The 14,513-nt window shown below is 47.0% G+C and overlaps 8 protein-coding genes across 8 annotated transcripts; 2 read left to right on the top strand and 6 right to left on the bottom strand.

The window, feature by feature from the left end:
• The first annotated feature begins 946 nt into the window (after window positions 1–946).
• BGW36DRAFT_336696 (PQ loop repeat protein) lies at window positions 947–2,185 on the top strand. Its single transcript, XM_046212972.1, has 2 exons — window positions 947–1,077; window positions 1,129–2,185. The coding sequence occupies exons 1-2, from the start codon at window positions 1,022–1,024 to the stop codon at window positions 2,141–2,143; spliced, it is 1,071 nt and encodes a 356-aa protein (XP_046075646.1). The 5' UTR covers window positions 947–1,021; the 3' UTR covers window positions 2,144–2,185.
• BGW36DRAFT_315046 (uncharacterized protein) lies at window positions 2,186–4,086 on the bottom strand. The gene is made up of 2 exons (XM_046212542.1): window positions 3,062–4,086; window positions 2,186–3,009 (listed from the first exon to the last, which is right to left on the bottom strand). Exons 1-2 carry the CDS (start codon window positions 3,893–3,895, stop codon window positions 2,440–2,442), a joined length of 1,404 nt encoding a protein of 467 aa, XP_046075647.1. The 5' UTR covers window positions 3,896–4,086; the 3' UTR covers window positions 2,186–2,439.
• A 68-nt stretch (window positions 4,087–4,154) lies between these two features.
• On the bottom strand, window positions 4,155–4,956 carry BGW36DRAFT_372505 (AhpD-like protein). The gene is made up of 2 exons (XM_046215486.1): window positions 4,327–4,956; window positions 4,155–4,272 (listed from the first exon to the last, which is right to left on the bottom strand). The coding sequence occupies exon 1, from the start codon at window positions 4,895–4,897 to the stop codon at window positions 4,337–4,339; it is 561 nt and encodes a 186-aa protein (XP_046075648.1). The 5' UTR covers window positions 4,898–4,956; the 3' UTR covers window positions 4,155–4,272; window positions 4,327–4,336.
• A 323-nt stretch (window positions 4,957–5,279) lies between these two features.
• On the bottom strand, window positions 5,280–7,227 carry BGW36DRAFT_290797 (uncharacterized protein; the record flags this gene model as incomplete). Its single annotated transcript, XM_046210791.1, has 4 exons — window positions 5,280–5,746; window positions 5,807–6,585; window positions 6,654–6,935; window positions 6,998–7,227. 4 exons carry the CDS (start codon window positions 7,225–7,227, stop codon window positions 5,280–5,282), a joined length of 1,758 nt encoding a protein of 585 aa, XP_046075649.1.
• Window positions 7,228–7,819: 592 nt separating this feature from the next.
• BGW36DRAFT_424555 (fungal-specific transcription factor domain-containing protein) lies at window positions 7,820–10,337 on the top strand (the record flags this gene model as incomplete). Its single annotated transcript, XM_046219984.1, has 3 exons — window positions 7,820–7,936; window positions 8,008–9,629; window positions 9,689–10,337. The coding sequence occupies 3 exons, from the start codon at window positions 7,820–7,822 to the stop codon at window positions 10,335–10,337; spliced, it is 2,388 nt and encodes a 795-aa protein (XP_046075650.1).
• A 181-nt stretch (window positions 10,338–10,518) lies between these two features.
• Window positions 10,519–11,181, bottom strand: BGW36DRAFT_356404 (uncharacterized protein; the record flags this gene model as incomplete). Its single annotated transcript, XM_046213767.1, has 1 exon — window positions 10,519–11,181. One exon carries the CDS (start codon window positions 11,179–11,181, stop codon window positions 10,519–10,521), a length of 663 nt encoding a protein of 220 aa, XP_046075651.1.
• Window positions 11,182–11,333: 152 nt separating this feature from the next.
• Window positions 11,334–12,154, bottom strand: BGW36DRAFT_424557 (uncharacterized protein; the record flags this gene model as incomplete). Its single annotated transcript, XM_046219985.1, has 3 exons — window positions 11,334–11,584; window positions 11,647–11,845; window positions 11,915–12,154. 3 exons carry the CDS (start codon window positions 12,152–12,154, stop codon window positions 11,334–11,336), a joined length of 690 nt encoding a protein of 229 aa, XP_046075652.1.
• Window positions 12,155–12,912: 758 nt separating this feature from the next.
• On the bottom strand, window positions 12,913–14,211 carry BGW36DRAFT_445885 (uncharacterized protein; the record flags this gene model as incomplete). The annotated part of the gene is made up of 6 exons (XM_046221693.1): window positions 12,913–13,109; window positions 13,169–13,330; window positions 13,399–13,637; window positions 13,702–13,784; window positions 13,846–13,942; window positions 14,024–14,211. 6 exons carry the CDS (start codon window positions 14,209–14,211, stop codon window positions 12,913–12,915), a joined length of 966 nt encoding a protein of 321 aa, XP_046075653.1.
• Between the last annotated feature and the right edge of the window lie 302 nt (window positions 14,212–14,513).

Consider the following 14,513-nt stretch of genomic DNA (forward strand, 5'->3'; position numbering starts at 1 on the left):
GTTAAGGTAATTTTCGAGCGGTCATCCAAAGCCTTGCCATTCTCTCAGAAACCAGTGTTACCTCGGCACTTATAAACTAACCTAGATATTTCCTTGCATTGCTTCATACCTAATTCCTTCATTCTTCCCATTTGCCCAATCATCAACAATTTCAACTGAACAAATCCTTACCGCCAGCGTCTACTGTTTACAAAACAAATGCACCATCCAGATTCAACCAATATCCAAAACCATGTTTCCCATCTCATCGTCTATTCGCCTTCTCCGCCTCCTTCCAGCCCTTAGTTCCACGGTGACTATCAGGTTCGTCCTCCATGAGCACATTATCTTTGGAACCTAGATGCACCCGTCCATCTGCGAACCCGCAAACGCCAATCTCTCCGCCTGGTGAACCCGGGGAAACCTTCTTTGGCGTGAGTTATCATCCTAGGCTACCCCATCAATTAAGTTCTGAGTACCGTAAATCTACTCATCTGCCGAGATCAACTTCAAGCTACTGGTTCGAGCAAGTGGTACACTCTTGGGCTGATATTTAGCGTCGGCCAATATGGTCTATGTACGGACGGCTCTGGAGTTGATAGCAGATATCGAAAATGACGTTTCGAGGGGGGACGTTACCTATGCAATGGGAGATTGGTTGAGAATGATTTGGATCCGGGCAGTGACTACGGACTTGTCACCATGGCCGTGCGTCATTCCTGCGGCACTGAAGGTATTGTGATTAGAGTAAATCATCAGTTCAGACATATGAAAAGTAATCAGCAATGCTCACATATTCAGCCGAGGAAGTAATAACTCATATAGCCATGGGCTTGAAGGTCAAGTTTGATTAATATCGTGTGCCTCAGGCAACAACACTTGTCAGCCGCTTAACTCGATTTATTTGCTGAGTCATCTCACTGGCCACGGCTATCCGCCGTCGCGGATAAAGTTTTCAACGGTCGATTTTCATACAAGAGCCCTGCATACGTAGTGTATATATCTCCTTCTGATTGTATATGACTCATTGACCACCTTCAACATGTTTCCTCCTCAGTCAGGAAACTTGGACATCGATGCCTTGAGTGGCATCCTTGGGTACGCTAACCAGTCCCATCTTATTTCAACTATACTAACATTTAATTACAGCTCGATATCTATTGCCTGCTGGGTCGTCGTTTTCTCGCCCCAGATTATTGAGAATTTCCGACGAGGATCTGCAGATGGACTCTCTCTTCTTTTTGTTGTTGTCTGGCTGGCCGGCGATGTTTTCAACATCCTTGGTTCAGTGCTGCAGGGTGTATTACCGACGATGATTATTCTCGCGGTGTACTACACTCTTGCCGATATTGTTCTGCTCGGACAATGCTTCTATTACCGCGGCTTCACCCTGTCAGATGAGCCTGCGAAACAAATTAAGCCGAATGGGCAGGATGCAGAGAGTCAAGAGCCGACCGAGAGAACGACACTTCTGGAAAATGGAAGTGGGAATGGGAATGGCCATCCCACTGAAGACTATCAAACTACGGCAGACCACCGACATGCACACTCCCAATGGATTCATGTCGACGGCACCCACCTGTCTCCTGCAACACCATTCATCGACGCAACTGAAATAAACACCAGCGTCCAGCCCTCGCGCCCACCGTCCAACCTCCAAGCCGCCTTCTTCAACATCTTCGCCATCGTCCTTGTCTGCGCTGCAGGTATTCTAGGCTGGTACGTCAGCTCGCATCTCACCAAGCGCTCCAAATCGGAGCAAGACTTGCCAACCCCCGGTGCAGCGCTCACACTCGACTTCTGGGGCCAAGTCTTCGGCTACCTCTGCGCCGTGCTGTACCTCGGTTCACGAATCCCACAGCTCCTGCTCAACTATCGCCGAAAATCGACGGAAGGGGTATCGCTCCTATTCTTTTTATTTGCGTGCATCGGGAATCTGACATATGTGTTGTCAATATTTGCATATGAGCCTGTTTGTCGCTCCGATGTTTGTGGGCCTGGTGAGGCGGCGGCGGTTTATGGACGATATATTCTGGTGAATTTGTCGTGGTTAGTGGGCAGTTTGGGTACTCTGTTGCTTGATATGGCTATTTTCGTGCAGTTTTTCTTGTACAGAAAGGACGATGATTGGGATGAGGGTGAGGGTGATGAGGAAGAGTCGTAGAGAACAAAAGAACCAAATATTGATTCCCAGACATGAAATTTGTGTGATGGATGAAATTCTATTTTTGGTGTAAAAATAAACCTTATATAAAAGTACCTAATTAATACCAACCTTCGCTTTCTCAGTTGGCTGACGATTCCCTCAACTCCACGTGCTGCAAACTTCAAAGTTCCCTTCGCATAAAGATTAGAAAGAAAAAAAAAACGCCACGACCTCAGAAAGTGATCGAATGCAGAGCTGCCGCTTCCCATGTCTCAAAGGCCATGTCATAAAAATGGTGATGTAAGAAACACCGCTTAATCGCTCGATGGCGGATGAACAGGCACCGTCTTTTTGCCCACTTCATCCCAGTTTGTGCTCAGAGATGTACCCTGGCTTTCCTGGTAACTCTTCATCATTGCGCGTCGCGTGTCCGGGTCTGCATTTGCGTAGAGTTTCTTGAAAAACGAGTCGACTGCGTCCCCGCCGCCATACTCTGAGTCGATGGACTCTGCGTCGTCGTCGTCGTCGTCGCCTCCTGACCCGGCATTGTCTTCGGGTTTCTTAGCCTCAGACTTTTTGTCCTTCTTCTTTGTCAGATCAGTGGCAAGTTTGTCCCAGTTTTTGACACCGTGTTTTGAGGATGTGGGATATGACGGTGCGGTGGATTGAGAAGGCTGGATGCTTGGTGTTATTATGGGTTTTGTATCTGTAGCAGTCCCTTCTAATGCGCCCCATTTTTGTCCGGGTGTTTTCTTGCGAAGTGTAATCTCGATCTTCGTAGATAGAACGTTGACTTTTGATTGTGCTGGGTCGATAGAAGAGTAAAAGGGGTCTAGATTAAATGCAAACGTAGACCCAGTTGATAGGGGGAATTCAAGAGATAACTGTTTTTAAATCAGCTTCCAATATTTGGAGTTAATTTGATGAGAAACTCACCGAGTCATCTTGCAGATCGACTTCTAACTCATCTTTCTTGACATTTTTGGCATATACCGTCACAACTACCGAGTCATGAGACTGATACCACTCATGTCGAACTTTGACTGGCGCTGGCGCTGGCGCTGCAGCTGGAGGTGCGCCAGGACCGGCTGTGAAAGGCGCAGCCGAGCCAGGACCAGCTACATCCAACTTCGTCTCCTTTGTCTTGTCTCCAGCTGGCTTATCGTCAGGCAGCTCCTCGACAATCCCCGAAGTCGTTGAGGCTGCCAACTGGGCCGTGAGGTTTTTCTTAAGCTCTTGCTCCGACGGGATTTTGGTATCTGGATATTCCTTAACCGTGACGGCCAACCTCTGATCATTTGCGTCCAGTTTGTCGATTTTCCCTTTGACCTTGATCTTCCAGATCGACAACTCATTCTCTTGCTTCTGGGATCCTTTTTGCGTCATTGCAGCCTGCACTTGTGCCGATTTATCCTCTGCTTTTTGTTTCTCTCCAACCCCGAGTTTCTCGGCAAGAATGTCAAACAGGTACCCCGCGTCACCGTATTTTTCCAACTGAAAAAAGACAATGGCGCGCCGTATTTGGGCTTCGATTATTAGTTCTCGCTTGCCGCGTTCACGAGCAAGGGCTAGAGCGAGCTCGACGTCTCGAAGCGCGGCGTGGTAGTCTGGGCCGCCCTCGCCGTCCTTGCGGCGAGAGTAGGCTGTTGATCGTTTGATGTAGTAGCCTGGGGCACGCGGTAGTTCTATAAGCGCGTTTGTGTAGTGTTTGATAGCTGCAGCCCAGTCAGAGGCCGCGGCGGCCTTGTCCCCCTCCGAGGCTGTGTTCATGGTGGAATGAGGATGCGGGGAACGGTAGGTTGGGAACTTTCGAGGAATGATGGTATAAATGCGAAATGGTTGAGAAGCGAGTCTCTAGTGTAAGCTGCTTGATAGGAGTGGTTGGAATATTAAGGAAATATATAGGGGGAAGAACCTGTCATTCGGTGACGTGTTGTGATTTATTTTTTGTTTGCTAGCTGATGCTTCTATGAGTTTCTCCGCACTGCGGGGGTGATGTACATCATGTGTCGGACTTTTTACGCGTTAGAACAAATTTAGTTTAGTGGCAAATTCGATTGGATTGAGCAAATCAATTACCCGAACCCAAACCCAAACACCTTCTAGATTGGCATACCCTACAACGACCCGTCCCATACTGGTATGCCCTGAAATTTGATCGTCATTTTGTTGTTATGTAATAGTGTGGTAGTATATCATACCGCAAGAACATTAATAAACCCAATCCTCATGATTGACCAGTCCATTTCTCTCCCCAACATCCAGCGCTACTAAGAAACGGCTACAACAGTTGTATGCCCCAATCGTTGCAGTAAGCTCCACAATTTCCTTACTTGAAAAATAATTGCGTAGATTCTGAAATGTGTCGTCGGATACCCTCACATCCTTTGTCATTTCATCCGTATACCGTAGCACAGCGTTTTGTTTCACCGTCAACCACTCATTTTCGGCCTCACCCCGTAGACCTCTCTCGTCAACCCCGGCTTCCTTAGCAAGTGGTGCATGATGCGACCATTCAAACTCCGCTCCGTTTATCAGCGCCACTCGGCAAATGGCTAATTCTCGGATGTCGGCCGTTAGAGACGTTCTTTGCCTAATAGCCCCGAGAAATGAGTTCCAGCCATCTGCGACTTGTGGAGAATTTAAAAGAGCACGGTCAAGAGGTAGAAGTTCACCGGGTTGCCGTCTCGCTCTGACGCGCTCGATGATGGCGACCTCGGTAAGGTCCTTAGAGGCCTGCAGTTGCTCGTCGTTGACATAAGGGACACGCATGGCTTTGGGTGGTCTGATGAGACTTTACTATGCGAAGCGACGATTTATTCGTTCGAGGTGGGGAACTCATATTTTGTGAACTACTACTTATAAGCTGCGTGGTCTCGGTCTTATACCTCCGAAGAACACCGATACCGGAGCTATGGAAGCGGATGGAACGAGTTTCACGAGTGGTCGATTGGCGTGAGAAGAGGAATTATAGATACTGAGCTGGAAATTGATGACCTTCAAATCATTGCTGCCTGCAAGCCGAGAGACAGCTGCAGTTTTATTCAATGTAGGCCCCTTTCGAATGTTCAGTGCGATCTTCAAACGTGAATAAAATCGTTTCCAAGTAAATGTATCATTTATGTATCTAATGTGTAAAACAGGAAAAAGCTTCTCAGGCATAAATATCAGGCAAAACAAACAAGTTCCAGTATTCATCGAAATTCAATGTTTGTGTATCGGCCACAGACCCATTCGTCACCTCTCGCATCGTGAATCCGTTCCCCAAATATGCAAATCGATTGGGAACTTTCATCGGAAGAAGCTCCACATCGTAGTCTTCCCATCGGGGGTTGCGTAATGCCTCTAGGTAGTGAAAGCTTGTTCCACCGTAAATAGCAACGACAGGACCATCAGTAGTATTTCTCTTATACCAACTGCGACAGCCGCCCACCCAGACTGTTCTGTCCAGGAATTTCTGTATGTGGGTAAAGTAATCCTTGAGAGCGTCAGTTTTGATAGTGAGGCTCTTGATAGATTCGGTCTGAATCTTGTCGATGCACTTCCAAATGTAAATGCCCATCATCTGGATCCCTTGGACGAGAGACCCGTTGGATATAGGCGAGCTGGGGCCAATGAACACTGTGCTTTCATTAGCAGGTGGTCAAAGAGACCAACATGATGGATAAAGATGAAACATACTAAAATAGTTTGGCATGTCTGCAGCTGCCATTCCAAAGTAACACATTGGCATCTCCTTAGTCCACTTTTCACCTAGGTTCACCCCATTTTTTCCCACAGTGGGGAATCGTGGTTTGAAAGTTGTATCAAAGCCTGTTGCGCAGACAATCACATCAAACTCTAATTCCTCTCCAGACTTTGTGTATATTCCCTTTTGAGTGATTCGAGCAATGTCATCCCATCTTGTCTCAACATTATCCTGGAGTAGCGCCTCCAGATAACCTGGACCTGGCGTCTGTCGTCGACATCCTACAGGGAACTTTGGAACAAGCATGTCGTATAAAGCTTTGCCTTTGGGGCTGTCTCCAAGACGTTGTTTCATAATATCTTGGAAGAGTTGGCGGGCAGCCTTTTGTTCCTCTGAATGGACATGGGTTCTTTTGAAGTTGGTCAGTCGTCTATCAATGAGGTTCTTGCAGTGCTCTTGACACGATTTCGGATCATCTTTGAACTGCTCGAGAACATGCGGGGCATAGTTGTATTTCTCGTCCATATCCGGGTCGTTTCCAGTGGGTTCATTAATGCCCGGAGCAGGAGATATCCAAGCATGCGAACGGATGAACGATGTGAGCTGTGAAGCAGCCTGAGCCATCTTCGGGATGATTTGGATGGCAGAAGAGCCATTTCCAATGACAGCGATTCGCTTTCCAGAGTAATCGTAGGACTCGTCCCAATTGGCCGAGTGAACGAGCTTGCCTTGGAATGTCTCGAAGCCTTCGATGTCGGGCCATTTCCAGTTGCTGCAAGTATCACAAATTGTTTAGTAAGAGTCATCAATTAGCAGGTCGTCGGAAATTAGTACGCTTACTTGAGAACACCCCCTGCGTTGATGAAAACATCACACTCGTCCTGGAATATCCGGTCTCCATGTTGAACCGTGAGGTTCCATTTGCCATTTTCTTCATTCCAGACAGCATTCTGAACACTGTGTCGGTACTTGATACGCTTCTCAACATCGTATTTAATGGCTGTCTTCTTCAGATAGGTGTATATTTGGCCGGACGTTGCATAATAGTTTGGCCACTCCGGATTTGGCTCAAACGAGTACGCATAGTTGTGCGCCGGGATGTCGCATTGACAGCCAGGGTACCTGATGGAACAGATGAACAAGTGTTTCGAGCAATGGGAAGTTAAATGGAGCCTGGGTCATACCGATTTTCTAGCCATGTCCCCCCTAGGTCGTTGTTTCGCTCGTAAATCACGAGGTCTGCATTCCGATCCTGCATGCGCTGGTTCCAGATGATGCCCATGAGAATACCAGAGTATCCTGCGCCAAGACAAACTACTCGTAGTTGTCGGCGAGTATGAATTGGCACTTCCGAGATTTCATATTCCGTGAAGCCATTGGGTCTGTAACCATACTCTGGCGCGACAGACGCCATATCGTCAGAAGATAGCCTTCCAGAAGCCATTCTGATTGCGAAATGAGATGAGAAGGAAGAAACTACAATGAGATCTTTGGATTGCCGGTGACTAGCAAAGGCTGTGGTTTTATATCGAGATATGAAAGAAATCCAGCGTTCTCAACGTTTTACCGTCTTCGATATTTACCTAGCACCAGTTTATGAGGTCCGAGCCAGCACATAATTGGAAATAAGTTTGGGAGAAATTTAAGGTCAATGCCTGTGTTGACACGAGACCTCCATTTCTCGGTCATTGCACCTCCGTTTCCGATTCAATCCCAGGGGGAGGAGGATTCCATGACAGCAAGGCACGGAACTCCAAATACTTGATTATCATTCCGAGTTTGAAATCTAGCTTTTGCTGGTTAGGATGAATCTCGGGCACCCAATCTTACCCCGCACGCTCGCTCCATAAAATCGGTAGATGATTATCGACTGTGGGGGAACTATCGGCGGAGTCCCATTGTCCGAATAATCTGCTGGGTCGCAACTCTTCTCCGAGGGGTATTCTCTGTATTTACTAGCGATTATCGTATGTTCGATGATATTTGGTGCTCCTGGACTTGTCACAATGCCGAATGGCAGCACTACCGAAACGCGTGCTTCTGCGAAGCGTCCTCCGAAAAGGATTGGTGTTTCCAAGACAACCCTGTTCTGCCGAACGTGTGAGAGATGTCGTACAAAGAAAGTGAGCAAACATGCATACAGATCGATGGCCAAAGCAACGTTTCCGCATAGCCACTGACAATACTTCCTCAGGTCAAATGCAGCGGCGATAGACCGCATTGCAACTCTTGCGTGGCATCAAATCAGGAGTGCCGATACCCAGAAGATGCCCGTCGGTCCAACAGGACGACCAAGGCAGACACAAAAGCTCTACGCAACGAGATTTCCATATTGCGGCAGTTCATTTTTGAGCGTCAGCAACTGGATTCGAGCGTTGAAGCGAGACTGGCGACGAGAACATTACATGATGTCCAGCCTCCTGTCGCAAAGAGCTCATCAAACCATGCAAATGTCAATGTTGGCACGAGTTTCCCTACATCCGATACGGCTCCTACTTCTACCAATGTACTTGAACCGGCATCGGGTGAACTGCCGATGTGCGGTCCATCGCCTGAAGCATTGCTATCGGATCCACAATGCCGCTCGCGGATCAATACCAACCAGCCAAGGAGAGGCAGCAATGGCACGCCAAGATCGTCAGAGCAGGGGAGACAGAGTACATCGCCTCAGAATATATACATAACCGGAACGGTGACCAACGATGGCCAGGTACAAGCTTATGGCGTGACTAGTACACTTCACGAGCCTCCTGCCCTGCTACCAGAGACCAATACACCTGCTGAAGATGAAGAAGACAAGATTATTCGTCATCAGCTGATCAGAGATCAATTAATTTCCAATGCTGTTATCCAAAGACAAAGAGAAACAGCCATCTTCTTGGGTCCACAGATGCAGGCGACGATAGAACTGGATGGAGTGGCTCCCGACGTTGCTTTGCATCTATTCAACTTGCATTGGAACCGACAGCATTACTCCTACCTGCTGACATATCGACCGGCCATCATGGACAGTCTGATGAATGGAGGACCACACGTTAACAAGCTGCTCTTGAATGCAATCTACTATTCCAGCTCCTTATCGTGCGATTCGGGAGACGGGTACTCTGCCACAGACAACCCACTTAGCACTCGCTTTTACCGTCGATTCAAGGAGCTCCTGGTTGATGAAATCGATCGGCCGAGTGTACCGACTGCTGTTGCATTACTTTTATGTGGTGCCAGCTTGGTGTCTCATGGAAAACAAAGTGCGGGGTGGGTGTTGTGTGGCACTGCGTATCGTATGATTATCGATCTCGGTTGTCACCTAAGCATGGAAGAAGCGCAACAACACAAACCTCCCCTCAAAATGACGACGATTGAGTTCGAAATCCGCAAGAGGGTGTACTGGGGTGCTTTCATGAATGATAAGTTCCAGTCGCTATATCTCGGCCGCGCCCCTGCTCTTCGGTCGTCAGAAGCCCAGCTGCCCAAGGAGCTGCTTGACTCTTACGAAGAGTTGGAAATGTGGGAGCCGTATACTGGAATTCTCGGACTTGGGTTGCCTGGTCGAGGCGGCCAACAATCCTATCAGCCTCAACCAGCATATGCCGTCAGCACCTTCACATCGCTCTTGAATCTCGCCGAGATTGCGAGTAGAATCATTGACGCCTTTTATTCTAAAGAATGTTTAAGCGCCCCTACGGAAGCTATGACGCAGGCAAAGATTGATTTAGAAGGTCGATTAGATGATTGGCAGAGGCACTTGCCTGCCCATCTAAATTTCGACTCCGATAGTGATAGATGTCCAGTCCCTCCACCACACCAGATCACGCTGCAGTCAGTACCTCTCCATGATCCCCGCTATTTCTTACCAGAGTACTAACTAGGTTATGTAGCACAACATTTTGGACCTTGAATATTCTCCTCGAACGTCCGTTCCTCAGCACCGGACACCTAAACTATGTTTTTCACGCGACATCTCAAGCAGTAGGCGAAGAGAAGTGTGCCACATCTGTTTTCCGCATATGGAGTCTAGTTCGAGCTTACAGAAGCACATTCACGCTAAGAAGGGCACCGTATCTGCTATGCTACGCTATATATTCGGCTGTCCTGTTGATCCTTCGGCAAACTCCCCAGAGTCGAGAAAGATTCTCGGGATGTGTTTCATTTTTCTGGTCGGCCTTGTTGGACCTTCAACAGGGATGTAATGCGGGATTAAAGAAGCCCCTCAACATACTGAAAACTCTTGTGAGAAGGTTGGGCGAGGAAAATCCTCAAATTTTGGCCATCTTGGGTGAGAGGAGAGCCAAGCATTTTCCCAATTCGGGCGAGTCTGGCACCCCATTGAACGCGAATCCCAGTGCCGCGCGTCTTGCTGAAAGTGGTATTACGGGGTGTGATCCTCAACAGCAGACTTTCCTAGACGATGCCGAGATGCTTGGATCTCTGTATGGCGACATGGGGAGCCTTGAGCAATGGCTAAGCACGGATATTGACGATGGCGGCTTACTCGATGATTCTATGTACGGTCTCTTTACGTCTTAATACCTAAGTACAGTGTGTAAAATGATACCTGATCTTGATCAGATTAAGCTCAATTATAGGATATATCTAGGCTACCTTGCTTGGTTCTCCTGGCTATGTACGACGCACAAAGACGACTATGCTCTGTCGATACAAGGCTAGAAGGTAGTGGGTGACTCTTGCATCCTCATCCAAGGAATACTTAAATGATCTTTAGTGGCTTGAAATTCCGTCGCTCATCCACGATATTCTCAATTTTCGGCATCACCTTGGCTCGCCATGGCGAGGTAATGGCGCGTTTGAACTCGGGGGTTTCGAAGGAGGCCATAGACTCATACTCATGAATAGCGAGATAATTGCATAGTTTCCGATCTTTTTGCACACTACCGTAGCGGAATAATACGTCTTCTTTCAGTGTCCATCGAGTCGATTTGAGCCATCCTGGGGATAGCGAGAGAAGCGGTACATGGTCCTGTTCGTACCATTCGTTATAGTCATCGGCTGAAAGATCTGGTGCTGGCTGCAAGGCGAGTGTGCGGAAGATTCTGTCGTCTGGCGCACTCGCATAGTTGGGCGATATTTTCTCGCTGAACTGGCTGTATACTCGGAAGTCCACAAGTTCCAGATTAGCAGGTGGGGATGCAGCCTTTATCACCTGGGAGAGGTCGAAGTGCTCCAGATGCTTAAGCTCATAAACTGCTAGGTACTCGGGCTTTTTGTCATCGATGGCCGCGTACCTTGCTGCACCGAGGATCCCGACCAGTTTTTTTGGGCACTTGCTATCGAACCAAGAAAAACAATCGCCAGGTATTACGTTGTCCCCAGGAGTCAGTAAGAGATAAAGGATTCCCTTAGTCTGCGCCATTTGGAGAAATGTTTCTTTTTTTTTATTATGGAGGTTGTGAGTTGTCTGCCCTATAGATAGCCAGGGTTGTGGATTCGTCAAATGCATCAAATAAGTACACGACTTTGCGGTATTAGTTTTCTACTTTCGGAAACCGCTTGTCCGGCGCCAATTTATTGAATGTCCGGAACCGGTATCGGATTTCCCGGCTTGAATCTAACGTCCAACTTCTTCGCGACTCTGATGACAATTTCACGTATCATGTTGACTTCTTCCTTGCGAGCTCCATTATATTGCATGCCTTTCATTTGATTCCCCAGTTGCTGCATGCAATCAATGCCAACCAAACAAGAAACAATACACTGCGATGTTTCCAGGTCATCCAGGATCTTATCGAAAGAAAATATGCGGCCGTAAAAGTAGTCTATTAAAGGGTTAATGCCGTGAATACGCGTCCTGGCTAGTCTACAAGGAAGGAATTCTTACTTCTCACTAAAAAGTGATAGTCCGGCGCAGCCAAATTGTTTGCATTGTCGTCATAAGTTGGATTTTGAGCATATATTCTTTTATGGAACGCTTCTCCCCGAGCAAATGCGACTTCGTCGGTATCTTCTTTTCGATAAATCACCGGATCGAGAAGCTCCTTAGGCGTGGCTTTATAAAGTTGCCTTAAGGCCGACCCTGTCTTTTTTGGTTGATTTCAGTTAGCCATCCCTTGCTCTGTCTAGACTGGTCACGCTTTGCCGCATCTCACTTTTGCAGCGCCTTGAATACCGCACAACTTCGTAAAGGCTTCGCGAATCTTCCGAGTTTCTGAAAACTGTTCATCCTTGGGAATGTAGGATGCGAGCAGTCGTTCATACAGAGCAGGGATTTCTTCGGGGTAGTTCATGGCACCAAGGGCCACAAGAGCCGACAGATACCATTTGTATCGAGGATACGGCGCTGCTAGGGTAGCCAGTTCGCCGAGGAATTCGTCATTGAGGAGGGTCATATTTGGGCTGAAAATGTATACAAGCGTAAATGATAAATCGTGTCGCAGTACATGTAGCCAGAAATTCTAGGCATCCGCGTGTCTATGTATGTAGTAGGTATGGCTTAAAGTCTTCTCGTTCTGCCGCGCTTCCGAGAAATGACAGACTGGGGGTCGGTGAAATCTTTCGACGGTGTGGAGTTTGTTTGGTTCGGACATTCGATCTCCGGAGACCATTACTGGGGCACCATTTCCATTCTATCACGTAACTATACAGAGTACTAACGTATTGGATAAGCATCCCGCGCAGAGACGCATTCCGCGCACCCATGGAATCCATATAAAAAGGCCATTTTTGAATTGTAATATCTCAACAAAATTATATTATAAAATCATAGCTCAAAATCTAATATATTAGATATAATATAGTGATTAATTATATATCAAAAATAAAAGAAGATAATTGAAAATTGATACATAATACTAAAAATATAATTTAATTTTTAGCATTTTATATAATTTGATGTAATTTTGCTATCTACTTAGTTATTCTAAAAATTATTTTAACCATATATTTTCTATTAATATGTAAATAATATACTAGATTTTGAGCTATGATTTTTATATAATTTTGTTGAGATATTACAATTCAAAAAAGGCCATTTTATATGGATTACATGGGTGCGCGGAATGCGTCTCTGAGCGGGATGCTTATCCAATATGTTAGTTAATTTGGCACGATGGTCTATTAGGTAAAAGAATAGTTCTTCGGATGTGCCCTAAAAGAGAGCCAAGGCATTAGGTGGCGATGCTACAGCTCCAGTGTAGTTCAACGGCGCCGAAGTCATGAAGAACGTCCATCTCTTCAATTTCTTGCATGTTACCGACAGAGCCTCCAGATCGAAAAGCTCTCCAATGGGCGTTCCCCAGCCAGACAGAAGTATCGGATGCAGATGATACTGAGGATCAACCGGAGCTTATGGCATCGCGTTAGCATATGGCCTTGGGACGGCTAGCCAAAAGGGACAGACATACGGGAAACTTCAAAGGCTACGGAGTCAGCAGCGACCGCTGCGAATTGCGAATCCCACAACCATTGTGTTGTTTCTTTTCCTTGACCAAGACCGGGGGAGCCGCGCTTTTTGCTCAGCTCCTCGCGCTCATCTGGCGTCAATTTTGCGTATGCCTGGACGTATCCTAGAAGAATATAAAAAGTTAGAGATTCTTCATGTGCGTGTCTTCGAAGTTGCTAGGGGCCACCCTACCCGTCCGCATGAAGAGTATATCTCCTTGGCGTATATGAATACTCTTCTCCGCGATGATTTGTTTGACATGCCCTATAGGGATGGGGTGAGCCGTCAAGGCGTCGTATTGGATACCGTGCTCTTGAGCCCAGTCAAAATAATCGATGAACACGCCGCGTCCAGCAATGCCCCTTGAAGCCCATGCATCAAGTCCATTGGCGGTAGTGTTTGAATCTTTGTGGATATCGTCCTGCGTGACACTATTGAACATAATATGTTGGTGATCAAGCCATCAATAGCAGCTTTTGAAGAATACGGGCTTACCCATTATAGAACTTTCCTTCTGCCTGATACGCAAAGTGTCGGAAACTGTCCCATTGAGAGCTACACTGGGTGTTGAAGGTGACCTTGCATTCAATAATGGTTAGTGCCGTCATTGGTCTTACTCCTCCCAGTGGAATGCCTTACGATGTCGTCATTGATCACACGGGGAGCCTTATTATGAATGTGTTTTGAGAAACCTACGCGGCCCAAAAGTGCAGGGACAATGAAATCCATTGGTAGACTATTGCCAACAATAAGCATGAGCATAAAACCACGACTCCATAGACTGTGTCATGAATAGGATGTTGCAAGCGCGGCTTACTTCAATCCGACTCTCGTTCCGGTCTGCAGCTCATCTTTAGCGGCCTTCAAAACAACTTCATCTGTCAAATAATTAAGACTGCCTAGTTGGTCATTCTCCCAAAGTCCCCATGCAGACAAAGGCGGGTCTTCACTGCGCAGGGGCAGGTCCTCCAATAGTGGAAGAGGTTTGCGTCCGGGAAAGCTCATTGCGATAAAATTGCAGATCAGACGATGTGCAGTGTTTTCGAATCGATTGAGAATTTGAAGGTCGATATGTTAACAAAAATCGCGATGTCTTTACGCTACGCTTTTTAAACTTCTCTGGGAACCGATGGCGGGGCAAGTTTGTACCCCAGAAAGAAGCAAATCGGGTTCAAAGTCCGGGGCCCCAGTTTAGTTCGGACAATCAGTCCCCAGACATAGTGGAGACTGGCTATGCGTTAAGACAACAAGGGTTGGACGATTGGAAGAATATTTAAAGCAACTACATACGCAAGTCCCAGGTTCTT

This window comes from Talaromyces proteolyticus, assembly GCF_021365285.1.
Source record: "Talaromyces proteolyticus strain PMI_201 chromosome Unknown BGW36scaffold_3, whole genome shotgun sequence".
Lineage (NCBI taxonomy): Eukaryota > Fungi > Ascomycota > Eurotiomycetes > Eurotiales > Trichocomaceae > Talaromyces > Talaromyces proteolyticus.

What these genes read in the sequence shown, in the direction of transcription:
- BGW36DRAFT_336696 (XM_046212972.1), top strand. Translation starts at nt 1,022, where the DNA reads ATGTTTCCTCCTCAGTCAGGAAACTTGGACATCGATGCCTTGAGTGGC. An exon ending in GCCTTGAGTGGCATCCTTGG is followed by an intron (nt 1,078 to 1,128) that starts GTACGCTAACCA and finishes ATTTAATTACAG; the next exon opens with CTCGATATCTATTGCCTGCT.
- BGW36DRAFT_372505 (XM_046215486.1), bottom strand. Translation starts at nt 4,897, where the DNA reads ATGCGTGTCCCTTATGTCAACGACGAGCAACTGCAGGCCTCTAAGGAC.
- BGW36DRAFT_315046 (XM_046212542.1), bottom strand. Translation starts at nt 3,895, where the DNA reads ATGAACACAGCCTCGGAGGGGGACAAGGCCGCCGCGGCCTCTGACTGG. An exon ending in TCGATCTGCAAGATGACTCG is followed by an intron (nt 3,010 to 3,061) that starts GTGAGTTTCTCA and finishes ATTTAAAAACAG; the next exon opens with TTATCTCTTGAATTCCCCCT.